The 26804-nt window shown below is 45.3% G+C and overlaps 3 protein-coding genes across 5 annotated transcripts in view; 1 reads left to right on the top strand and 2 right to left on the bottom strand.

Annotated features, from left to right (window-relative positions):
• The first annotated feature begins 2343 nt into the window (after window positions 1–2343).
• On the top strand, window positions 2344–6679 carry si:dkey-183n20.15 (RING-HC_RNF170 domain-containing protein). 2 transcript variants are annotated; one of them, XM_056603395.1, is made up of 6 exons: window positions 2344–2438; window positions 3044–3131; window positions 3414–3522; window positions 4257–4330; window positions 4568–4678; window positions 5284–6679. In XM_056603395.1, the coding sequence occupies exons 1-6, from the start codon at window positions 2407–2409 to the stop codon at window positions 5617–5619; spliced, it is 750 nt and encodes a 249-aa protein (XP_056459370.1). In that variant the 5' UTR covers window positions 2344–2406; the 3' UTR covers window positions 5620–6679. The 2 variants fall into 2 exon arrangements, with proteins under 2 accessions (XP_056459370.1, XP_056459369.1); XM_056603394.1 differs by having other exon boundaries at window positions 3032–3131.
• pfas (phosphoribosylformylglycinamidine synthase) lies at window positions 6227–20253 on the bottom strand. Its single transcript, XM_056603364.1, has 28 exons — window positions 20139–20253; window positions 19244–19366; window positions 18951–19086; window positions 18490–18595; window positions 17455–17653; window positions 15926–16031; window positions 15708–15848; window positions 15327–15451; window positions 15031–15159; window positions 14115–14252; window positions 13580–13708; window positions 13416–13489; window positions 12896–13052; window positions 12422–12483; window positions 12176–12337; window positions 11124–11354; window positions 10652–10882; window positions 10186–10366; window positions 9998–10081; window positions 9660–9815; window positions 9265–9384; window positions 9030–9175; window positions 8707–8914; window positions 8498–8583; window positions 8145–8259; window positions 7891–8040; window positions 7347–7487; window positions 6227–7118 (listed from the first exon to the last, which is right to left on the bottom strand). The coding sequence occupies exons 2-28, from the start codon at window positions 19362–19364 to the stop codon at window positions 6811–6813; spliced, it is 3942 nt and encodes a 1313-aa protein (XP_056459339.1). The 5' UTR covers window positions 19365–19366; window positions 20139–20253; the 3' UTR covers window positions 6227–6810.
• Window positions 20254–20341: 88 nt separating this feature from the next.
• LOC130392865 (importin-13-like) overlaps window positions 20342–26804 on the bottom strand; it is a 32857-nt gene continuing 26394 nt past the window's right edge. The window contains exons 18-23 of one of the 2 annotated variants that reach the window (XM_056603366.1): window positions 25564–25616; window positions 23976–24042; window positions 23787–23845; window positions 23597–23686; window positions 22767–22948; window positions 20342–22466 (exon numbers count right to left, since the gene is read on the bottom strand). In XM_056603366.1, the coding sequence (XP_056459341.1) occupies window positions 22370–22466; window positions 22767–22948; window positions 23597–23686; window positions 23787–23845; window positions 23976–24042; window positions 25564–25616 (548 nt within the window). In that variant the 3' untranslated portion in view covers window positions 20342–22369. Of the gene's footprint in view, window positions 22470–22766; window positions 22949–23596; window positions 23687–23786; window positions 23846–23975; window positions 24043–25563; window positions 25617–26804 lie in introns of both variants that reach the window. The other variant, XM_056603365.1, reaches the window with a different exon arrangement.

The following is a 26804-nucleotide window of genomic DNA, read 5'->3' as shown; positions in this document are numbered from 1 at the left end:
CAGATGCCGTGCTTTTTGACGTTTGCAAACGATTCGGATTGGGGGATTGACAGGAAGTGGCGGACAAGGCAGCGGCAGAAAACCAATTGGGCGGTACTTTGAGAGGATTAGACCAATCACCTTTGAGATACGTGAAAACAGAGTATTCATGTGTTTTTGTGATAATCAAGCCAATGCACCGGTCTCGATGTAAACGGTTTCATGTTAAGTTGATCCGTCTTTATTAGCCGTATAACCAACTGCACCGTGCTGTGAGATAAGCAAGAGAAAAAAGATTTTTTTTAATGCTATGCAATTTAACAGGCTGTTGCAGTTGATACAAATTCATAGTTATTGAAAGTATCTAAAATATGTTTCTAATTTAAATAGGTTAACCCTAAATTGATAACTAAAAGTATTTTACAGAAGTTCGAAACAGGATTTTAACTGCATTCATTTCCATGGAAAAACGTGATTTATAATATCTGGGATACTAGGATACCTACCTCCAAAATCCAAGACTGCTTCAATTACCATCTTTCTGCTAATCCTTGAAATGCTGGTTTTGATCATGTACAAGAAGCCAAATTATTTCCCCAGTTGAATAGCGAGGTGGAGGGAGCCTGTCCCCCCAAAAAAGTGTGACAATGGGTGTGTGTGTGTGTGTGTGTGTGTGTGTGTGTGTGTGTGTGTGTGTGTGTGTGTGTGTGTGTGTGTGTGTGTGTGTGTGTGTGTGTGTGTGTGTGTCAGTTAAGTGTGATAGCTGATGAGGCTGCTACTACAGGTTTACATTGATTATTGATACACTTTGAACATAAAGCAATAGAACTTTATTTAGCATACGTGTGTTGCCTTATATTAACAATGAAAAATGTGATAAACATGTATAAAAAAATATTGAAGAAAATTCTTTGAATCTTTTTAGATGAACAACCTGAAGAAGATCCTTCAGATGATGGTGGATTATTATTAAAAGAGAGAGACAGCAAGAGAGATACTTGTGTTACACTTTACTTCACTACAATGTAATTCCTTCCCTTAGTGTGGAGGGGGCAAGGGACTGAGTGTGTTTGTGTAGTGGCCACACCACTTTGACATGCTAATGGTTTGGTGCCTCATGGGACAAGGATTAGAATTTGCCCATTTCTCACCACGACCAAGCCACCAGAGAGGCTGTCTCATAAGGCCACTAGTTAGGAGAAACTGGCCTGTTGGAAATGTGCTGGGGTGTTATGTCCTCCATGCCACTCGCAGGCCCAGTCGATTTGATGAGGCCTGGTCCCTGGCTGATCGATGGTTGCTATTTTTAGCTTCCAGACCACCAATGACCACAAGGCCTTCGTTTTGATATGGAGATACGAGATACGTTGCATCAGTGAGCATCCTGGACTGCGTAAATATTAGCCTGGGTATCCGGCGAAAACATAGACGTCTAAAAATAGTGCTGCGTTGACATGCGTCGAAAATAAGGGCAGATTGACACAGAAATCCAATGAGTGAAGTTGTTCAAATCCTCTTTCAGAAGAACATCAATGGAGAATAATTATTAATACATCAATTCATTTATTGTTCTTGTTATAGTGAGTCATCTTAATAAGCATTCTGAATAAAAAGCACGTCCTCAAGATTAGAAAATGTGACGGAAATTGAGGTTTGCCCTTCAGTTCATAGTGCATTATCTTTACCAATATCCCATGCCAGATTGATTTGTAAAACATCAGCTCTAATTAACTCGATCCCATTGTGTCTTTCACAAACAACGTCTGACACAAACCCATGTGGCTTCGCATGGGTCTAGTTCGGTGACTACTGTGTTTCAAAACCAATACGTGACCATTAAGGCAGAGTGTAGACAGGCAGGGAGGGCTTACAGGAGATTCAATTCAGGGTGAATCATTGTCAAGGTCAGGGTTCTCCTACTGAGACGGCGAGTGGGCCTGGTCTTTGAAGTGCCTGTTGACCGTGTGTGTCACATGACCAATATAGCTTGATTGAGGAGCGGCGAGGTGGCCTCTAACCACGTCAGCAATAGGCCCTGAGGTGACACAGGTTTAATTCCCTCTCTTCTTCAGACCATTTTTTCCTGTGTTCTTAAAGACACAGGACACAAAGATAATATAAATAAATAATAACCAAACGTTTGGATCACAAGCGTCAAGAAAAAATACATTAACAGCACAGTCCATTTGTTGATGACAGTATTTTACCACAGTATCCAAGAATATTCCAAACAATCCCCCCCCCCCCCCCCCCCCCCCTCTATTTAGAGACAGGCGCACAATGGAGGTACTGGGTTGATCATTAACCAGCCAAGTGTATTTGGCTGAGTGACTGCTGTGTGGTTTATATACCTGCTGTCACTGGAGCACCTTACTTCCTACTAGAGGAGCCAGGCTCAACTCTGTCCTTCGCCCCTTCTGACCTGCGATGGACCGCAGGTGCAACGGCTCTCAGCCCGGGTGAGTCAAAGCCACCCATAGTGTGTGTTTACTAGCTGCTGATCTTGGAAGGATGTTACTGACTGTGTAGTACTGGGGGTATTTATCCTTGTCCAAGTGATAAATAATCTCATATATTGAGATGAGGATATGGTTGGTTGAGGGAATCCACTGATGAACATGGGAGAGATTAGTAAAAATAAATGAATAGACTATACTGGATGAATGTATGATGAATGATAATTGATTGAGTGTATGTGGCAAACCCTAAAGTAATCCTAAATGCCCAATGAGCCAATTATTATGTGCATGGGAAATAAAAGAAGCAATATGCATTTGTTTGCAAATTTACTGTCAAAACATGTCTCATTGATAGACTAAAAAGTCAATACCATTTATATACTATGACTAGTATGATCTTATTGGTAGGGAGTAACATGTCATGTCCTTAAGCCATCGACATCTGCAGCCATCCAGAAAATCTGCCGCCAAACCTTATCTTGCACTTTATCTGATCACTTTGGATAAACCCATGACCCATGCTGCGTTTCAGCCACCACCAGGGTCAATATCAGTTGCCCTGTATTCTTTTTACATGTCATGTGATGGTACAGCCGAGACGCCAGCCCCCCTGAGCTTCCTACGGGGGAGGCCGGCGCAGGATCACAGAGAAGCAGCCAGTCGGTCCCCCCTGGTCCCATGAAGAGCCCCGAGGTGAGGACCTCTCCCTCAAACTTCTCATCAGCATGCTGCATGGGGCTTTAGATGTTCCAGCAGTATGGTCACTCTTGGTCAAGGTTCAAAGATCATGTTAGCCATTTATTTATTGATAAAAGCTGTTCTCCAGGCTTGGGGTTTGTATTGGTGAAGGCATCAGGAGGGTGCAATGCTTATTGACTCTCTATTGGACTCTGTGGCGGTACGATCTTCCTATCCTCTCTCTTTTGGATATTAATCTATGAAGGCTTTGGTGTTCCTTCGATCGCTACTCTGCAGGAATCTCCTAGACACTGTACATCGATTGGCCACAGAGATAGTCACTGTCCAGTGTGTCTGCAGACCGCAAACTTCCCCGTCTCCACAAACTGTGGCCATCTGTTCTGTGGTAATGGAAATCACACACACACAGACGAACACACAAGTCAGGGGTCATCATTGATCATTGATTTGTGAATTATTGAATAATCAGTACACTGGTGGACATGTGACTTGAGCACAGGGGAACGTCTTCTGGACTCTAACTTTTGGTCCCATCTAAAAGTTAACAACGAGTTACTTATGAAGGATTGTTTTATTAATGACCTTTCATTTGTATTATTGCACACGGTGCAAAATGGTGTTTTCCTACATGAGCCTTTTAAGGTGATGCACACCGGTGACGGAACGACCACTGCAAAATTCCCTTAGTCCGCAGCATTCATGATTCCACTAAAAACAAACATTGACTACTCTACTTCTGGTTCATCATGCCCCACACTTGCCCCACACTAACCCCTGTCTCAACTTTGACCCTCATTTGTTGCCACAGGATAACCCTTCCAGACAATCAGACTACACAACTAATAACCTGATAAGTCCATCATAAAATGGGATCCATCGTGTTCCACCATTAGTAGATTAGTGGAAACCAGACGAATAAACATAAATACAGACAGACAGACAGATACCTGAGTAGACAGACAGACAGACAGACAGACAGACAGACAGACAGACAGACAGACAGACAGACAGACAGACAGAGAGACAGACAGAGAAAGAGAGGCAGCCCGACAGGTTCAACATATGCCTCATGGGGAAGTGTAAATATCATAAGACTGTTGGTCTTGTTTCTTTCTGCAGCACCTTGTCTGATTGACTACTGGAGATACGGGTCGTGGCTCAGCGCCATCAGCTGCCCTGTCTGTCGACAAGAGGTATATAAACCACACGCACTGCGTGACATCATCTTCAACTAAAGACAAGAGGTATATAAATCACACACTGCCTGACATCATGTTAAACTGTAGACAAGTAGTATATAAACCACGCACTGCGTAACATCATGTTAATCTAGACAAGAGGTATACAAACCACACACTGCGGTATCACGTCAAATAACAAGACACAGTAACAGTACAACACCAAGTGTTAACAACAGTCATGACTTTCAGGTCAACGTGCTGAGCCATCTCTTCAGTGACAGCCGTTCAGACCGGAGGTCAAAGGAAGTGGAGGTGGACATCAACGACTACAACAGGCGCTATTCAGGAGCTCCTAGAAAGGTCACAAATAATACACTCACAACTACACAAAGTACACTAATGACACTCAATATCCCACACACACCCTTTTCTTCAGCGGCTCCTCCCACCAGTGGTTGTTTTCTGGGTCACCATTGAATACACATGCTCACGTAATTCACCTGATTGTGTTAAGGTGTCAGGTGAGGTGGATTTGAATTGAGCAAGTCCTTGAATAACAGTTTTGGGAGTACACCTGTTGGGAAAATTAGAGCTCTTTGTATTTCAAAAAGACAACACCTAATGTTCCGTTTGATTGCAAAACCTGATTTCAATAATTGACAGAAATGGTGGGCTTTATTATTAACTTTTTGCAATGACCATGAATTATTGTTAAGCTTATACAAAATGTGTTATTTTTGAGCAGGATAATACCTTTGATAGGAAAACCTAAATAACATTGTCCTGTCTTACTGCCTCCATAAAGACACGCACGCGCGCGCGCGCACACACACACACACACACACACACACACACACACACACACACACACACACACACACACACACACACACACACACACACACCTAATAAAATATAGGCTGCGCGTGTCAATGCCACATTGCTTACTGTTGTGCACATCCTAGGTAATGGATTACCTGTGGGACGCGGTGCTATTCCTGCAACTGTTAGCACGTGGCCTGACAGCTGTAGGGGGTCTCTTGTGGCTCTTTTTCTTCCGGGTGGCGCTGTGCTGTTTGGGCGCCCTCGTGTCCTTCTCGTCCCATCCCCTGGACACCGACTCTTCATCATCATCATCGGTTACGCTAGGGACGAACCAGTCTCTCTGCGTACTGCTTGGTGTCCTGGATGACCTAGTGGTGGTTGTTCTGCTACTAATCTGCATTATCAACATCCACCAGCAGATGGAACTCGAACGAAGCGGTTCGGTGAGCGCGTTAGCAACGCATGGAGTACTATGAAAAAAAAAAAAAAAAAAGCACGTTGGTAATACCTAAATATTATTTAGACACATATTTAACTCCCCACCACCATTGCTTGTAGTTCACGAGTCGATCAATAAATATTGGCTTTCTTACAGTATTAACACACGTCAGTAAAATGTTATTTATTACGCTGTTTATCAGCTAGAATCAGGAAATAGCCTAAATATTATAATTCAAGGGACAGTTCCCATGACTATATCTATGACAATTTTAATCCAATGCAATAATCTGCGTCCATGGGTTGAAATGTCTCAACAAAATGTGTATATATTGGGATAACACATTTAACACAATATTCAGTACATATTGGCCATACAGACCTACTGTTACTTACTGTAGGTCACATGCTGCAGTCATACATGAATCTAGTCATAAATCTACTATCATTATTTCAGTATTCATATTTTAAGCCTTGAACACAAAAATAATCAGATTGACAAGCAATTCAATCTTCTTCTGTAGTTATCTTGAGTCAAGACTTATTAGTTATTAAAAACACAACCCCAAAAAACTAATCAGGGTATAAATATTGCAGATGAAGTGTGACATGTAAAACTTTTGTTACTTTATGTTCAGTATTAAAGACAATTTATTATCTTGTTACGAGACAATTCATATTTATTGATTCATTTATTGACTGGTTGATAACCAATCACATTCATCAAGGGTCACAGACATAGACTGTAGGCTGTTAATAGTGCGGTCATATCAGCTGTGTCTTTTCAACAACAACTTTTGGAATGTGTAAGTAACAGGAATAGAAACAGAAACGAAAACGACTAACCATCCATTATTTATGAAATTTATGAAATTACCTATTGTGGCACAGATAGGCATTATTGAATAATGCTATGAGAAAGCTAAAAGTTTAGCAAAGTAACAGTAGTCAGCATCTTACATTTTACACATCTTGACTTTTAGACCATCCACCGTTAACAAGACAGTGAAATGCAACAGATGACCAACCAAAAAAAAATAAAAAAATTGTATGCAACAAGATATCTGTGGCATGCATATCCATAACACTGAGCATGTGACATAACGCTTCTCTGGGACTACTGGAGCACTCGTCCCTCTGTGAATAAAGGTGAACGAACCAGTGCCCTCAGCCGATACGCCGATAGTACCACCCGACACCCCTACCAACGCTCCAGGCACCTCGCGCGCTTAGCTGCTACCGCACCAGGCTGCGGCATTGGTGAACATGCGTAGCCATGGCGATGGGCTGAGGGAGGCTCGGAGGTCCCGGGGGGCCCAGGGCCACTGCCAGCCGAGGGTGCAGCGCTCGGGGTGGGGCATCATGGCGAGGTGCCTCCCGTCCCGGGAGCACAGCCCCGCCAGGCCCTGGGGCGAGCCGTTGGGGTTCAGGGGGTACTCCTCCGTGGGCGCGCCCCCGTCGTCAAGGTAACGCAGCGGGGCCAGCCCGCCCGAGATGACCTGGCTCTGGGCCTCGGGCGAGGAGAACTGCATCAGACCTGACGCACAGACGCAGACGCAGACAGGAGGTAAGACAAGAGAATCGTCAACAATCACGATGATTACTGTGGACCTACTGTATCGACCTCTGAACTCCACCGGATGAGTCAGCAGTTAGCCATTGCCTAGCCGGGACCCTAGAGCCCTGGACAGCCGTCCTCCTGCCGACTCATCTCTGCTCGGTATGAATGAACGTGTGTGCGTGTGAACGACGGCGTGTGCGCTACCTTCGCCGTGCGCGACCCAGACTCCCAGGGCGGACCCCTCCATGCCCTTCAGCCAGACGGAGGGGGAGGCCTGGATCCCCACGCTGACGAAGCGGGACTCGAACCTCCCCGAGGTGTTGTGGGTCAGCACCACCTCGGAGCCTGGGGGAGCGACGCACAGAACCACAAGGCACACATTTAAATGTGTTGACCGACTGTTTTTTTATATAAACTAGAGTTTTCCCACGCTCAACCTAGTTGTAATTAAACCAATAGCAATAATGTGGAAACCCCAGTCGATAATGTAACACATTTCTGAGCGCATACTATAATAACATTTAGCCTATAATGTTACAACGTATAACATTCGTTCACCACAAATGACTCTTAAAAGCAGTGCCATTCATTGAAAGCATGTGTAGCCCTTGCAGGAATAGAACCCCCTAACACTGGCAGAGTAAATGCCATGCTCTACCAGCCAAGTTAGACGGGGTCCACCTTAATGAATTATAAAAGCAGAATGTTCTATTCATTCTAACCACATAACCCTCTGTACCTGCCTCACCTGTCCCGTCTTTCCCCTCTCCGACCCAGCCCAGCAGGGCGAGCAGCTGGCAGCCGTTGCACACCCCTAGGCTCAGCGTGTCTGGCCGGCTGCGGAACCGCTCAAACTCCGCCTTGGCCCGCGGGTTGTAGGCCACCGTGGCGGCCCAGCCTGGGGATCACACATCAGACGTATCGGGACCGTTCCTGGTAGACCATTTCTGTATGCCTGCATGTGTGTGTGTGTGTGCGTGCGGTCTCCGTATGCAATCGCACCCTTTGCCGAGCCCAAGACGTCGGCGTAGCTGAACCCGCCGACGAACACCACGGCTTTGAAGGGCTCCAGGCTCAGGGAACCAGAACACAGGTCCTGCATGTTCACGTCCCAGACCTGCACTCCCAAATGTCAGCGCTTTTAGAGGAGACTGAACTGAGCTACCATCGATCCCCTTTGGGCCGCTAGCTTACAACAGTTCAGACTTACAGAGCCTCTGAAATATCTAAACACTACTTAATGCATAGCCGAAACTAAAACCAAAAAGTGCTTTAGGACAAATAGCCCCATTTACAAATACTGCACATTAGGCAAGTAGTGGAATTTAAAAGTGCTGCATCTGCGGTGTGTCTACCTCAAAGCCTGCCATATGCAGTGATACTGCCATTTCTCGGTCTCCATTACTGCCCTCCTCTCGAACCACTGCCACCCGGGGCTGACCTGGACACACCCCCACACACACAAACACCAACTGTTACAGCTCGGACACAGAGTTATTTACTGTGAACTTGTCATGACATATTGCCCAAATGGAAGGATTTTTGAATGCGTGTACGATCTTACAGAGGAGGCCGATGGTGGGCCTTTCAGAGGGGTCAAAGTTCAGTTTGAAGAAGGGCTGTGTCCGCTTGCTTAGCCCCTCCTCTTCTTGCCGAGCACAGCGCTCATTGGTCTGAAGACGCTCCAGTTGGAAACTTGTTTCTTCCCACAAGGCTCTGAGATCCGGAAGCTTGTCGTTCAGTACCTCCTTTCCATCAACACGAACGCTGACCTGTAAGGTGGCAAAAAGAAGTAGGAAATCATGACTTTTCGTTTTTTGTGCATGTTCTTTCCATCTCAAGCGTATGTTCAAATGGGCCATGATGTTGATGTCCTTAAAATCCTACTTTAGCTTCTGGTCCGAAACCACAGGTTCTGCCGATGTGGTGGCAGTGAAGCCCTGCGTCGGAGTACCGCTGACGCACTGCCTGCAGATCCACCTGCGACACCTCCAGAACCAGACCCAGCTCCTCGCTGAACAGCAACTCCAAGGCTACGCGGAGAGCACACAGGATAAACATATGCAACAGGTTGGAGTTAAAAAAAAAAAAAAACATGTTACACTTTTGGGAACACACCCACCTCCGACACCAGCGGAGGTGAAGTCCACGTCCAGCCCGCGGTTCCCAGCGAACGCCATCTCCAACAAGCAGGTGATGAGGCCGCCGTCGCTGATGTCATGCCCCGCGCTCAGAAGACGATCTGCCACAAAATGTGTTGAATAGAAGAAATCCACTCATCAGCTGCACTCAGACTTCCATCACCAGCGGGGGGTGTGATAGTTAAGAGGATGGGAGCACTGGCATGGGGATAATAAATGTGAATAAAGCGACATACATACATACATACATACATACAAGCCCGATCATGTGCAGTAACAATTCATTTTATATACATTGTTTGGGCAGCCCATTTTAAACTGACAAAAAAAAAAGGACCGACTTGAGTAGCAGTGACCTTGAAACCCCCTTGCCGACCTTGAATCAGCGTCTGTGTGGCGTTGAAGCAGGCGGAGAGGAGCTCGGGCAGGTCCAGGTCGGGGGAGCAGTCACCCAGCTGGCTGTAGCACTGAGCCAGGGCAGAGCCTCCCAGACGATGCCGGCCGGCCATGACTGGCACCCACAGCAGAACGCCTGGAGCCAAAGGACCAAGAGTCAGCAGGGCGTGGGAGACAAGGGGGCAAATCCAGCGTCCACTTTGTACATAATCATCCAGTTACTGTAGATAGAGAGAGAGCACACAGGCCCGGACACAGAGCGCAGAAAGAGACAGAGACGGAAAGAAAAAGACAAGAGAGGGCGAGGGAGAAACTGACCTTTTCCATCTGGGTCCTCTAGATCGGGAGTGACTGTGGCCGTGATGTCAGGACACACGGCGTAGGCGGAGATGACCAGAGCCCCTGAGATAAAACAGTAGAGAGACGTCTGATATGAAAGCCTTTCCAAACACTTGCTCTCGACATATAGATCAAAGCACAAACAAACACACCGCCCTAGGACGTACCCGGTGCTTTGACCGTCTCCTTGCCGACCCTGGCAGCCATGCTGAGAGAATCCTTGCCGCCGTCAACGGCCACCCCCAGCTGGCCCATGACCCGACACATGGCCTGGCAGGCGTCCCACAGCGAGGAGCCCTCCCCGGGAAGCTTGGCAGCCCACATCCAGTTCCCGCTACACTTCACATCCTTTGAAATCACATGGCGAACACCGCCGGGAAGACATGTTAACAAGCCGACTCGCTGTACATAATCAAAACCAACACCTTTTGGAACACGACAAGCCTTTCTGAAAGCTATTTATTCATCAACTGCTTTATGTAATGCACCAGAGATCTTGCAGATAAAGCCTCTAAATGTCAGTCCTTGGATTAAATATCAAATTATTTGACTATTGACTTCTTTTTTATTTGCTAGAAACAGCTTTCGGGTTTAAGAATTCATAAACTTGGGCCTGTTCACTCCCCTGCTCACCTTCAGTTCTGTGACTTTGGCAAATACCAGATTGGTCAGAGCCTCTCCCACAGCCATGCGAGCCCCCGCCTCCGGCGAGACTAGGCCCTTGATTGGCTGCTCTCCAATGGCAGTTGCCGCCCCCTCCAGGCCGAACGGAGACAGAGCGACAACGGCGACGTCAGCCAACGGGGTGTGCAGTGGACCGACGCACTGTTGCTGGGCAACCAGTCCAGTCACCGAGCGGTCTACCTGAGGACAGGGAGAGGAGGGAGACAGAGAGAGAGAGGGCGCATGAGAGACACAGAGACAAAGAGACAGACAGAAATAGAGACAGTGATAGGGAGAAAGAAAGAACAAGAGACAAAATGAGACAGAGAGCGAGAAAGAGAGCTAAAGAATGTCATGACTAATCGTATTCATTGCTTGTACACCGGCTAAATTGATCTAGGAGACATACGAGGACAAAACAAACAAACAAACAAACAAGGACCTTGTTGGTCAGGTAGCGCTTGGAGGCTACGGAGGGCAGTCGAAGGACCCGGTCCAAGGCATCGCGGACCGTCAGCCCAGTGGGCAGGACCAGGGGCTGGAGGGCCGGGGCCACTCGCTCCATCACAAACTCCTTCTGGGGCATCTTGCCCAGGACCCACTCCAGCTGCAGGTCCACGGGATAGCGCCCCCCGCTGGCTGCATCCCCACCCTCCTCGTCCACCAGAACAATCTGCCATGATGCACGTACACATGGGGTGTTGAGTTCAACGCAGACACTTTAACATGGAATTAACAACAAAAAAAGTTTGCGTTTTGCGTTTGAGTTCATTGCAGGAGAAACTATATATATATAAAAAAAAAAAAAAGGTCTCATAGCAACAGATGGGGTTTTTAATGTAATGTAATGTAATGATGATACGCTTTGTTGAATCAAACCACTGTATTCACAGAGACTATCAAGGTTAGAACACTCAAACAACATGCTCCAACCTTCCTTAACGCTACCCCGCAAAAAAAGGTGTCAGATCTAAAGTGAATTCTCTTTCATGGCGAGCCAAGCGCAGTCTCCTTGCCATCTGTGGAGTATGATCAACGGGTCAGGCCTTCGCCACAGAGGCCATCCCTCCCCCTGCTTTATGTACGAGAGGTCACACATGACCAGAGGGACCCCGGCGAGGCAACCAGTCACATGTATAACCACCAGATGACATGTCAGGGTCTTAACATGCACTGTACAGGCTGATATGAAATGGATCTATGAAATAAAGATTGATGTCATAGCGTTATGCCACAATTTGCGCCGGTCTTATTAAGGCCATCCGATTTAAAAAGGGAGTAGTCACACACTCTACTTTTAGACTATGGCAGAGAAGTGCTTCATGCAAAGTGTGACAAAAATGTCACCGTCCTATATTCGGAAAAAGCCGAGCGTGACGGTAACCCTTCAAGTGATGCACAAAAAATATATTTAACAAACTTAAATAACTTATGCAGCCGTATTTGAACAGTTAATAAAAAGTAATAAAAGACTGAACGCACACACACACAAACCTTTCCGTCTCCAGTAATGTTCCCTACAAAGTCCACGGGACACTTCTCCCTCCGACACACCGTCTCCAGGAAGGGCCGGTCCCCTGGGCGGAGCAGCAGGGCGTTGCTCTCCTGGTACTCGGCCCCCCAGAGCTCCAGGACACTCAGGGTGGGGTCCCCCTTCTGCAGGGGAACAGGGGTTCATCGAGGACCAGGCATGCTAATTAAAGAGGCTGTTTTGACTCGTGGCTGTCTTGGGGGACTTACCTTGAAGCGACTGGAGTAGATGATTGCTCCTGCAGGCTCACTCAGCTCCTTGAGCACGTTACCTGAAAGAGTTTTGTTCTATTTTTTATTGTCGATTTCAGATTTCATTTGGACGCATGAACAGACAATTATTTTCTGTCAGTTTTCGGAATGGGGATTTGACTTTGCGAGTCTAGTTTGGAATGCGGTTATAATTTATTTATTATTAAACAGTTCCTAACCCGATGGCATTTCTAAATGCATCATCATGAGATACTGTATTGACTGTGTAATCCTTACAGATCGTAAATCATCAAAAATGTATGGATATTTTTATAAATATTGACGTTATATTAATATTATTAGAATTCCTATCGTTATTGTAATTCATTCCATTCGACATTTTTAAAACAACATTCTCAATGTCATGACTAAGGAAATATATTCTTTGCATGGTAGCCCCAGGGGCCCTCAACCTTGTATATTTCAATGTACCGTTCCCTCCGGCGCCCTGGTCGTGGATGCTACAGATAGGGTTCCCCTGGCCTCTCTCCAGGCAGGCCCGCAGGGCCCGGTTCATCTTCTGCTCCATCTCAGCGTCGCCTCTCTGGACCGCACCCAGGTCACGAGCGCTGGAGTTGTCCCCTTGAACCTTCACACGAGGTGTACACACACAACACACAATTGAAGGACAATAACTTCCTTTTTCTGTAAGGAAATTCCATCAAATGGCAAAAGGTTACAGTGCATTTAGGATGTGAGGGACAACATAACAAATGTTAAAAAAAATGGTCTAAAATAAACACATCTTTACGGTAGGCCGTGCAATTATTTTCTCTAAATCCTTGTACTCAACGTGTACTGCATTTCCCTTTACTTACCATACCCATTTCGCTATTATACTATACGAATTTGAATAAGTGTTATTCTTTCAAGTAAAAATTTTTATACCAATAAATCCTTTTAAAATGATCAATAGCAATCTTATTGACTGAGTCGGAGCCGGGGAGCGTACCTGCACAGAGGAGGCCGCTCCTCCCCCCACACCGATCCGGTACACCGGCCCCCCGATCTTCACCACCTCCATCCCTGGAAGAGAAGAGTGTCCACTGCGTCACACGCCAACCCCCTACCAGTTCGTCTCCACCGAAATCGATTGCTTGAGAAGACGAAACGCACCGGCCTCCGCCGCCTCCTTCTTGATGTGCGTGTCCTCCATGGCGCCCAGGCCGCCGCTGAACATAATGGGCTTGATCCACTCTCTGCGCTCCCCGCTGGCCAGACGCATGCCGAACGAACGGGCGAAACCTGCACAGAGAGGGACAGACAGAGAGACGGAGACACAGAGAAGGAGTGAGAGACAGAGAGGGGTAGAGAGACCGAGACACAGAGAGACGGTGAGGGCGAGAGAGACAGAGACAGAAAGAGTCAGAGGGACAGAGACAGAGCGAGACAGACAGAGACACAGAGAGAGGTAAGGCGCTGTTTAAGTTTAGAGGTCAGGCACGTTTACCAAAGACACTATGCTATACAGCAGTGTAGTAAATGTACACTGCACACTTATTTTGCCCCCTTCCAGATAGCTTGCAGAGATTGTGAATAGTATCCAATACCTTTCACACTGCTGTAACATGCAAGGCCACAATCATAGTATAACTTGCATCCATTTTAAAATAACATCGGTAAGGGTGGGAACCAGGGGATGACGACTCACCAGATAGGACGGGCTCTCCGAACTTGTTGCCGTAGTCGGAGGCTCCGTTGCTGGCCTCGATGGCCACCTGCAGGGGGGGGGCGAAGCTGGGCGGGTACTCCCAGCCCTCGCCCTCACTCTCCCAGGGAAGACTGTAGCCTGAGGAGGTGGAACAAAACAACACAACACACATATATATTAGGGATGTGCATCTCTCCTTTGTAGGACGATCAGATACGTATCGAGATACGTGCGCAACGATACGATTCAGGGACGATACCTTTTAACATGGAACGATTCGATGTTATAACAGTCCTGTGCGATTTGATGAGATATGATTCAATCCGATTGATAGAGATAATATTTGTTTAATGTTAAACACATTCATTTTCCCCTGCATAAATAAGCCTTCTATAAATGAGCCAATGCCTACTTTCAAACAGGTATATGGTATAGGGAACATGGAATCTTAGGTTTCTATATTTGTTTCTTTATGGCATGGGGAATAAATGGAAGATAAATGTATCAATTTAGAACTACACATCTATTTATTTGTTTACTGATAGACTTGTTCGCTGTCCTACACAATTTACAAATAGCTAGGCTTTTGTCGATATTTCCCTCCTTCTTATAAAACCCAATGGACTTCCACACGTTTGATTTCAGATTTGCTGGTGCACAAAAAATCATTTCACAGTTTTCGGAAATGTTATACTGTTCTATTTTTATTATTCGCTCACTCAAAACATCAACAAACACACACACACACACACACACACACGGCTCCGCCCACTTCATTAAATTCCATTTCTCAGATCCTTATGGAAACGGAAGGAAATAAGTTGAAAATGCTGTCTTGATATCAGGCTAAAGCTTCACACTGCATTTTACATCCGATACATCAAATCTTTATCAATTATATTGTCTGAAGCTTCACCTGGGATGTGAAGGTTTCCAAAGCAGTATCCCGCCGTGCCGGCGATGACGTGGCCGCCCCGCCCCACACTCTGAACGTCCCGGATCCGGCCGCCCGTTCCTGTGGTGGCGCCGCTGAACGGAGAGACTCCTGGATGGGGAAGGGGGGACGGGGGGGGAGAGACTTAACCACGGCTCAGGCGAGCGATGCAGAAACAAGATGCGCTCTGCAGAATAACTGCTACACCGCTTTACGATAATGTATTGTATTGATATTTAGGAGAGTCGTAGTATTTTTAGGTGTGTGTGCTCGCTGACCGGTAGGGAAGTTGTGGGTCTCAGCGGTGAAGACGACATGCCTCAGGGAGCGGCGTGTCTCGTACCGGCTGGCCTGGGAGGGGTCGGTGGGGTACACACACTCCACCTCTCTCCCGCTGATCCCACTACACACACAAACAACGTAAATAGACATGTTGTCATCCAAAATGATATAAATACAACAAAAAGATTGCTCTAATGTGATTACTAATCGTGCACTGATCAGATGAACTCATAGACCCACACGTAAAAATGTATTATGAATCAGTGATTTATGAGGATGCAATTTATCCCCATGACAACAGGACACAGGACATTGTAACAGAGACTCTCGTTAACAAAGACCCTCATCTCACAGGGATTCGACGATGAAGCTCCTACCTGCTGTTGTCGCAGAACTGGATGACGTTGTTCTGATTGCTATGGCGCTGGGTGTCCATAATGAGGCTGAACAGGGTGTCCTTCTGCTCCTGACCATCGATCACCATCCGACCCCGGAAGAACCAGTGGCGGCTGTGCTCACTGGGAGACAAAACACATTAGCTCTCCCAGAGGGATCCCCCAAATCCCAGACAGAAGCCCATGGGGCACAGACTCACCTGTTGGACTGGGCCAGGTCGAAGCACTCCACGCTGGTGGGGTTGCGCTTCACCCTCTGGAACATGGCGGTGTAGAAGTCGAGATCCCAGGAGTCGAACGCCAAACCTGGGTGAGAAACAGGGGATTGTGGACGTTTGAGTTGCATTTTCATATTTGTAACCCACAGAAGACGATTCACAATGTGTGTGCCCCGATTCACAAATATTTGTTACTTGTGCTTGGTACGTGATATCCACAAGAAAATTTGGAAAACAACTTAAAAAACATGTGTTACATTTTTAGTTGTCATTTTTTAGATCGTTTTTTCCACTGTGAAAAAGTGTACAGTAAAATGATCGGTAAGATGTGGCTGCACACAACTCCAGATTGTGACATTTAACACATATTACATATGACCATATGTCCTGGGCCATCATATGAATGTTTATCCTGAGCCAACATATAAACGTTTGACCATGGCAATCATATAAACGTTTGACCATGGCAATCATATAAACGTTTGACCATGGCCATCATATAAACGTTTGACCATGGCCATCATCTAAACGTTTGACCATGGCCATCATCTAAACGTTTGACCATGGCCATCATCTAAACGTTTGACCATAGCCATCATCTAAACGTTTGACCATGGCCATCATCTAAACGTTTGACCATGGCCATCATCTAAACGTTTGACCATGGCCATCATATAAACGTTTGACCATGAACATCATATAAACTTTTGACCATGGCCATCATATAAACGTTTGACCATGGCCATCATCTAAACGTTTGACCATGGCCATCATATAAACGTCTGCCATGGGTAGTAGCCACCCTACTACCAAGTGGAATTCAGAGAATATAAGCTTTAATTAGAAAGAGCGACAATCCAAACTCTAGCTCAGTCTAATTAATTCCTGAGACCGGCAGACACAAGAATTCACTTCTGTAGCCAGTAAAGACATGCAGGGGTACCCCATGACATGACACTTTAAAACATTCATGTCTCTGTCTGGAATCATACGGTCTTATTTTGTATACGTGATCAACAACACTGGATGCTTGAAGTTCTAACTCTAAAACAATCAATGGGGTAAAGTAAATTAAATAAAACCAAAACGGTCATAGTAGTAGAAATAAAATAAACATTTTGCACAAGGCAGACGGATGCACACACTCACGCCATCTAATCAGTTTCAATTTAGTTCAATAAGTCAGTAATTGAAAAACAGAGCCATCCACTCACACCCACACACGTGAAAGATAATTAGTAACATTAGCCCTGTCCTGTGACTTTCATTAGTGAAGCACTGGATCATGTGACACACAACACACACCTACACACACCCATGACTGACAGAAGACAAGAACAGGGTAGAGATTATGTTTAGTTCACACACACACACACACACACACACACACACACACACACACACACACACACACACACACACACACACACACACACACACACACACACACACACACACACACACACACACACACACACACACACACACACACACACACACACCACCCCTACCCAGGTCATCGTTGGCCTCCTGCAGGGCGGCCCGTCCCTGGCCAAGGATGTCCACCTCAAACACCGCCTGGGGTTTGGCATCTACGGAGAAGGAGCTGATGGACTGCTGGTAGAGGCACTCCGTCATGCTGTCGTACAGACCCCCGATCAGCTGCTCCACCTCTCCGTCCAGGACTTCCAGACTCGCTCCGTCCCGTGGCTGGAGGAAAAGAGAGCACAAAGAGAGACCAGCTGAAGCAGCCATCTATACAAACACAAACATAAGCGATGTAATGTAATGTTAATAAGACACTAACTCAAATTTAATATTGCAGTAGTAATAATCTCAGAAATCATATGCGAGACAGATATATTTAATATTCGCATAATTTTGTTTGAATGGTCAAATAAGTGCCGGCACCAATTATATTTTATTTCACTGGAATGCAGCCTTTAAGGAGAGAAGAGCGACATGTAAAGAATCTAAAGTTCATCGAATGCCTCAATGGTTTTCTGGGAACATAAGGCCAGGCACTGCATCAGTGAGCAGGAGACTAGTCGGGATTCCAACGCTTCAATGATAAGGCAGAGAGACTACGAGGCCTGCCTCAGGAGCTGGGGGGCTGTGGAAGGAGACAGGAGCCCCCAGGGCATTTGATCAAATGCTACGGTCCGTTGCACGGTCTAGATGGAAGCTAAAAGGGGATTCTCTGAGGCAGCTCCTAGGCTGTGGAACAGTCTCCCCATCTCCATCAAGTCACCGCCCGCAGTTCATATATTCAAATAGAGTTCCAAAACCCATTTATTATTCGCTAGGATCCGCCTGCATGTGTCTGCGCAAGCATGTTGTGTATACATGCAGGAACCATTTCAGCTACAATATTTCCAGTTTGCTGCCAAAGAAAACAACAACTTTGATTCGTTTTGTTGATAATGCAGCCAAAAAGGCAGACAAGGAGGTGTGCATGAAACCAGATACCTCCCCCACATCCTTCACCCCTACAGTCGCCCGTTGAAACAACGTTGTGGGTGGGTGTGGCGGTGCTCGTCTGCTACCTTGATGAGGAGTCGGCGAGACGGCTCCACCCGTGTGACGGCCCCCAGGCCGACGCTCTGGCAAATGGACACGGCGTTGGTGGACCACGCCGTGGAGAAGTTCAACCTGCCGGGCAAACGGAGCAGTGCTCTACATCAGAGGCTGAATGAGGGGTTGTGCCCCTGGAAATGTTGCATCCGGAGGACGTGACGGTCCTTCAGACTGTGGCTATTAGACGCACGTACTTTGGAGGAAACTGTGGAGCATAATACATGAAATGGCAAAACCAACATGTATCGCACAGCCCGAATCCCTGATACTTATCGAGTGAAGATAACGCTTCTTGGCTCTTCTTTTTAGTACACATTGATATGTACTTAACAGATACTGTTCAAGATCAAGACATACTAAGATGTTAAAAATCAAAATGACAAGATTTTGGGTTCACAGGCAATTTTGTGACTGTGGTTTGATTTGGTACCTGGGCGCAATCTCCACCAACCGCTGCCCCTTCTCCTCCGTCAAGAAAGGCTTCTCCGAAAGCGGTTCTGCCTGGACGGGGGACTGGAAGAGCCACAGCAGAACCTCCCTATCCTTTGCACTGAGGCTCTCACAGCCTACAGAAAGAGAGTTGCATGTAGTGTTGGTGAGAGACAGTTGGAATACAATAAGTGAATATGTAGTTGTTTTATATTGAAAGATGCCAAATATTGTTTTTTATATTGTCTGAGCATATGAACATGATTAGACTGATTTAATTTTTTTAATACTGACCCGTCAGTTCCACATTGTAGCAAATTTCTCCGATTATTGACAGCTTGGGGTAGAGCTGGGCAGCCCTCTGTAAGGCCCGCCCCCTCACAGCCTCTCTGCTATAGAATCTTACCACAGCCATAACTGATAATTGAAACAAAGAACAAGTATTACAATTAAAGGAATTGACATAAGAAGCAGGAATCTTAGCATGATCGTAACGGACCTCAAACAAACTCAACTGAATAGCATATAGTAGGCATAGTAGTATAGACAGACACGAGTATAGATTAAATGCCGACAATCTTCAATTGTTAGGTTGAAGTCAAGTGACAGCAAAGAGTAGTGTCTAATCACCGTTGTCATCTCAGGTCAACACTGCTGGAGACTACAGCAATACACTAACTAGGTCTGGTATCAAAATGTTGTCATCAAAATACAATTTTTGTGTTACCAATATTAGTCGTAAGCATCACCTAAATGCCTAGGTTAAAAGGGTGTTCCAGTTTACTTGAAGTCTACGCATCTGCTACTTTCATGTAAATTGTATGCATGTTGCATCACCAGACAAGCAAACACAGCACGGGTCTATAATTTGCTACCATCATCCATGGAGAAGAGTGGAGAGCCTATTGCATAAACTTTCCGCTAAAAAGGGCTAAGTTAGCGTGCTACCCAATACTGTACACTACAGCAACATTTGTGAAAAGGTAATACAGGTAACGAACTAGTGTGTAAACAATACCGAATCCGATGTTGACTAATTTGAAATCGTTGACTAAGGAAGAAAATAAACTTTAATCTGGTTGTTCATTAAAGGATTTGAGAACGCAATGGCTAATGGCAATACAGTCTTAGTAAACTAATTTCTTCCTATTATTCGGCAGAATAAAATGAATGAACCCATGTCACTTACCCGGTGTTTTCACCCCAAAACAAAGTCGTCTCAAACCCTGGAAGGATCTGCAAAGTTGGAAAGCAGTTGACCCGGGTGGTGAGTGTCCACATGTGCGCTAAGGAAGTAATTGCACGCATGCGCAGTTTGGCATAGCTAAACTGATGTTTTGTTGATGGTGCATATCGGAATTTAACAGCAATAGAATAAGCAATATTCACACAGGAAAGTGGTGCGGTCTTAGATATATTTAATAAATTAAAACAAGGTACAAAAAAAAACAATGTACATTTTATACCTCCCCTCCACTAATTGACCTCCTCTTCTCAACAGTTTAACCACAACAGTCTATCACAGATATAAACAGGCTTGTAAAACAGCTAACACAAGAGCTGCACCATGATGTCTAGCCATTAATCATTGAATCTTCTGCGTTTCATACACAACGTATTTATTGTCCCAGAGGACCCAACCAAATCCCCCCCCCCCCCCTCCCCCCCACGAAACACATACATGCTACATGTTTGCAGGCACCTCGGATAAGACAGAAGGATTAGACTGAGATAATATTATCTGGAGACCACAAAGTACATTTTGGTGTTGATTTAGTGAAATGCCGACGGATCGAACTGGCTGTGTAGCCGCTGGTCTCCGATAGCACTGCCGCAGCTGTCCTCCATTTGCCTTCACAGCGATACATTTATTTATATATAAATACATGGGCTTCTAATTTGTTGTACAGTGCAGATGTTTGGTGGATGCAGATGTTTCTAAGGCTGCGTTTCGTTTGGATGTTTCCTTCTTGCCCTTCTCCAAGGCTGTTTCTCCTCCCCCTCCCCATCAATGAGGAGGAGGGGGGGGGGGGGGAGACCACTGAATGGCTTGTGAGGAATCGATGAGTGCTTAGGAAGAAATGAAGTGACACCGTGGCGTGGAGCAATGGATAGGGCTTCAATGCCAGGGCTAGGAGGATGCACATTTAGGTCCAATGGGAGTGGGGGGGCGGGGGGGAACCCACACATACTTGTGCGCACACAGCCGCTCACGCATAGTTATGTACACGCACACGCACGCACACATGACACGCTCTCAAACACGCAGAAAGCCTTTCGGTAATAACTGTTAATATGCACAAATTGATTAATATTTTTGCACGATTACAGTGACTATGCAGTCCAGCCACAGGGACTAATAATCAACCCCCCTAACACCCAATCCCTCCCCTTCCGTCTGGTAGTAGTTCTACCTAGTCTTCCCAGTATCGAGTACCCCCTGTATTCCCTAAGGGGCTACATGAGAAATTCAACATTCTACATCCCAGGGAATCTACAGTCTGAGTGACATATGTACATGAGGTTCGAGCCCTACATATATATGTATATGTAATATATATACATGTATATATATTATAGATACACACACTCACACACACACATCTACTGTATACATATAGGGTTTGGCATCAGACGACCAGCTGTTGCCTGTGAGCCTGTCTTGTGGTCTTTAATGTTCAATGTGCCAACTCATCCCACAAAGGCAACTACCAAGAGAAGTGCCACGCAGGTAAAACTCTCGTCCACTAAACAATCCACATTGATTTGGCAAATGCAGAGTATAGCAAGGGGCATGGGTTGTGGGATACAGTCATGGGTAGAAGCGCTTGTCTGCAGAATCCCAACCCCAGATCGGGCCACATCCTTTTCCTCCTGTGACCAGCGGAAGTGCTAACCTCCCCATACTCTCTACAAAGACATGATTATAATGCCTCTGTTTTAACCCTAATATGATAATCACTAGCTATGCACGGCACAGACATCCACTTTGTTTTGGATAGTGATGCAAATCAGGGGACAGATGTCGGGGAGAAATAATGGCAAAAGTTGGGCACTGGAAAGGATGCGCGTCCACACCGAAAGAACTGAATAAATCAAAGGCCATAAGGAGGGAGAAAAGAGGAGAAAGAAACTGTGTCGAAAGTAAACCAAAAAAAAATAAAAAATCAGGACGCAGAAAGATATTGGCCGGTTGCTCGGACAGTTTTCTGTTCCTCTGCCTGACGACAGCAGCTTCCTGGAATGTTTCCACCTCTGGGTGACTGTGAAGTCCGTGTGTAGGGTTAGGTACACAATCTGCAATAAATCATCTTCCCTTTGTGTCTGGTTTTGTTTTGGAGGTGGAGCAGGGGCATCCAGCTGTTTTGTACCGATGGCAGAGGTCGGTTGACGTTCAGGTCAAAGTTCAAGAGTCCCGTTTTAGTATTCTGCGGCGTACTCTGTACCGTGGAGCCCCCTGCACACCAGGGTGAACTCTTTGACGATGTCCTTCACCCTCCTTTTGTTCACTCGCTCTCTGCTGGATGGAAGAGTACAAAGGGGGGAGAGACTGCATGTCAATGCTAGTGGGAAACGGATATTAATATTTCCTCTGAAATTTGAGAAAGGATATAATTATTTGGACAGAATCCACAATGTGACAATATCCTGGGCATTAACTATTCAATACACGCATGAAAAGTATAAGCAAATTCTGTAATGCCGAGTGAACTACACGTCACAACATGCATATTACACCAACACAATGCCCTGCCCTGCAACAGACGAACTACCAAGGAACAGTGTGGTGGGGATCAGCATAGTGTTGAAACTCTACCTGAGGATCTGCTGTGAGAAGGTCTCTTTCTGTTCAGGCGTGAGCCGCATTGAGGGGAAGCCAGGTGGCTGCAGGGCTTCCTTCAGCCAGAGCGTCAGCAGAGAGAAGCAGTTCTTGTTCATACTGAAGAGCACCTCAGCAAACTGGTCCATCAGGCTCCGAGAGACCCCGCCCCCGATTCCCTGCGAAGTGGCAACATTATACGTCTGTGGTAGAGTGCTACTGTATATACTTAGGGATGCACCGAGAAGAAAATTCTTGGCCAAAACCAAAACCGAATACACTGAAACAGTTGGCCGAAAGCCGAAACCGAATACCGAATGTGGCTTTTGCCGTTTTTCATTCATTTTGCTTTAATTTTTCGCCATTGCATAAATCAAACAATTAAATGTCCTTTATAAATTTTTTGTCTTGGTTTTCAATAAAAAAAAAATCAATTACAAATTTGATACAAAATATTTATTTAATACTGAACGTTTTCTAACATTCCAGCAGACCTTATAGCAAGAATTCAAGAACAATACACCTTTAAATAAATGAGTAAAACAATTATTATTATTATTATTTTATTTTATTTTAAATAGAAAATAAAAAATGCTTGGTGACTTATTTTTGGCCTTTTTACTCCATCTGCCGAAACCGAACATTATGTTTTGGGTCATTTTCGGTGGCTGAATATTCGGTGCATCCCTATATATGGCTGATAGAATGTAGGACCAGGAGAACGACTACTATTATAAGCATCAGTAGTAGCACTAGCGCTTTTTGGTAATATGGCTTTGTATGGCACATGCAACTACAGTATGGGCGATGCAGGCAGCACTCCTCACCTCCAGCAGAGCCTGTATCAACACCTTGCCATCCTCCTGGACCACCCTGGCCACCGGGGGCACATCAGAGCAGTGGGGCAGCAACTCCGTCTGAGATAGACACACACACACACACAGATGCCGTTTAAGAAGCATACCCTTGTATCCTACCGATGGGGATTGAGACATTTTGAGTTTTGTGCTTCCTTACAAAGAACAAGCATGTCGACTTGACAGTCGGAGCCTCCGGAAATTTGAGTGACAGGATTCCTAAATCAAAGAAGGAGAGAGCAGGTGAAGGAAAGAATATGTGAACAAAAGGATTTAGTTTGTTTTTATTATGGTGCTGGCAGTATGTGTTTGTGTCTGTGTGGGTGTGTGAGCGACGACGCCCACTTACCACAGTGGAACACCGCTTTCACATCAAGGCTCTCTGACAAGAACAGATCTGGCTTCCTTTTGAGGGCCTAGGATGCAGGAACAAAAGGCACGGAGCAGAGGTTGGTTTCTGTGACCCTGACCCAGGATTGAAAACACTCCTAGCCCTAACCTCCAATTCATATCCACTGTGCTCCAGTGTACCCGGCTCTACGCCTGGCAGCCACATCTGGCCGGAAACACGCTACGACTAGGCGCTACGGCTCTGTAGACCGACTAGGATGCATTCTAATGTCCAAACTCCTACCGAGCTCCTCCGCAATACGCAACAAAGGAGGTGTAATCAACAAACTGCATCAACAAAAGATTTCAAACATTCAAAAGTAATCACTGAAATATCAAACTCAAAATAAAGGCAATGGCGTTTCCTTTTTTTTTTTTCGCTTTGTAACCTAAGAAAAATATGCAATTAATTTTACTTTAATTACATTATTTTATTTGTTTTGTTTTTGGTTGACTGGACTGAATATGCAACAGAAGTAATTGACATGTGCAGATATAGAGAATCATAACTCATCTGGTAAGAATGAACTCAGTCAGGATGGGAGAGAGAGGGGAGAGAGGGAGAGATGAAGGTCAGATCTATCCAAGGATAGAAAGCCAATGAAGAAGAATGAAAAGGGTAGGCAAAATTATATAACAATTAGAGCCGTTAGCCAATTAATCTAAATTGATTAATATTGAGTAAATATTAATTAATTTGGGCTGTGACCGGCTCTAGGCTGGAATGACCTTCCAAGTAGAGGACATGGCTCAGAGGCTATAAGAGGTCATCTTGGGTTTCTTACAAGCCCGAAGATGGATGAAGTGATCACCTGATCTTCACTCGTACAGAATTGACTATCAATCAAAAGGTATTCACCTATTGGACTTTATGTGACTGAACATCCCTTCAATTCCCAACAGTTATGGCCAATTAAATGCAGATAACACAGGGATGCATTGAAGGGCAAGTTCTCCAGTATGCTACTTTGAATGTCTTGCAGTTCAGTTAAGAGTAATGCTGACAAAGGTTTCATAGAGATGGATTACCTACCATACCTAATTAATCTGTTTTCAGTAGGAGGGGTAGAGCCCATAAGGTGTGACAAACACTGTATATTTTATATTCAACCCAGGAAGTCCACATTTACCTTATCAATCTGACTTGTGTATTACCGGAAAGTTGTGTTGTCCTGCCAACCAGGCCGTAGGTGAACATTTTATTTATTTTATGAAGGCGTATGATTCTATTTGCTGTTGCAAAAGGAAGGATAATTCATAAGGATACAACCCCCTTCACTAGCAGATGAATCTTATTTTCTCGAGCATTTGAGGTGAAGCCTGAGACTCCAGTTCAAATAATGCCCTCCACGTTTCATTCCAGCACCTTGCCCATATGACGGGTATCAGTAGGACCCGGTAACAAAAGGACACTGAGTGGTAGAGAGAGAGAGTGATAGTATCCAAATAAAGAAAGAAAAGGAGATAGAGGAGAAACAGGAAGACAGAAGGAGAGATTTACAAGAGAGAAAACCCAAAGTGAATGAAATAAGAAACCAAAAACACACCTGAGCTTGGAGTTGCATAAATGAATCAACAATATCAGGATGATCCCTGGGTCCTAAAATATAATAAAGATGAAACTTAACAAATCATAAGAGAAGAATAATAATATACAAACAGCAACTGAACAGATTCAACAGTCATGTGGAAATAAAAGGTAAACTCAAAAATATTTCATCGAAATAATTCACACGTGAGTAAGGGACGAAGGGGAGAACGTGGGGGGTGGGTTGGGGGAAGGGGCGTATGAAGCTTTGGCGAGGGTCTCGGGGGGGAAAAAACGGAATCAACTGAAAAACGAGCAGAGACAAAGACATGGGTCCGTTTGGAGAGAAAAAACAGAAGTAACAGAAAAATAATCAACCTTGGAAAAACAAAACCAAAGTAAAAGTGGGTTTGGAGTGGGAACCCAGGAGGCACCTCTGTTACTGTGACCGGTAATAATGGAAACAAATGCTCCACCCAAGAAAATGCTGTTTTCCCAAAAGATGTACAGTGGGAAACCAAGCATTTTGATGAGCCAGAGAGCTTGAAGAAACATACATTAATGTATCGAGGGGAGAGGTTAAAGTGCACTGCCCTGAAAGATTCCCCCCCTTTTCTCCCCGAAATTTTGTTTGTCAACTCCTAGTTGTTAATGTGTAACAAAAAAGAGACCATGCCATCCCTGATGCTGGACACAAACTACAAGACATTACAACATTCAAAGTGTTATGGGACATCTTACAGTTAACAACCCTGTAGGATACGTTGTCGATAAATTTACGTTGAATTATTATGAGGTTTAACAAACAGGTATGGTTTGGCAGGAATGGAAAAAATTGGTTGGAAAGCTCCTGTAGTGTGCGCCCAGCTTTAGCTGTTCCCAGACTCCAAACAAGATTCCTGTTCAATCCCCATCTTTGTGAAAAACGTTTACACAGATCCCCCATTTTAACATCAAACCCAGCGTTTGGCTTGTTCAGAGGGCTGTTGCGAAACACAATAAATCACACCTAGAATCTTATATTGGCTTGGATTGAAGTCACAGACCTGCCCTTAAATGCCCCTCAACTCCATTTAGAAATGGAGAAACAAGACGATTTTCATAATATGCCACCACAAGTGTGCATTGTTAAGAGTTGGCTCCGTTTCCATGACAATGATGTGCCAATTATCCCATAAGTGGAGGCAGCACCGTGAAGACTGTACACAGAGCATTCCCGACAGTGTGGGAACTTAGTTGGACGCAAGAGCTTCTGTGTTT

The sequence above is a fragment of the Gadus chalcogrammus genome, chromosome 12 (genome assembly GCF_026213295.1).
Source record: "Gadus chalcogrammus isolate NIFS_2021 chromosome 12, NIFS_Gcha_1.0, whole genome shotgun sequence".
NCBI lineage: Eukaryota > Metazoa > Chordata > Actinopteri > Gadiformes > Gadidae > Gadus > Gadus chalcogrammus.
Note: the sequence above shows the minus strand (reverse complement) of the source record. Positions and strands in the feature narration are given on the sequence as shown.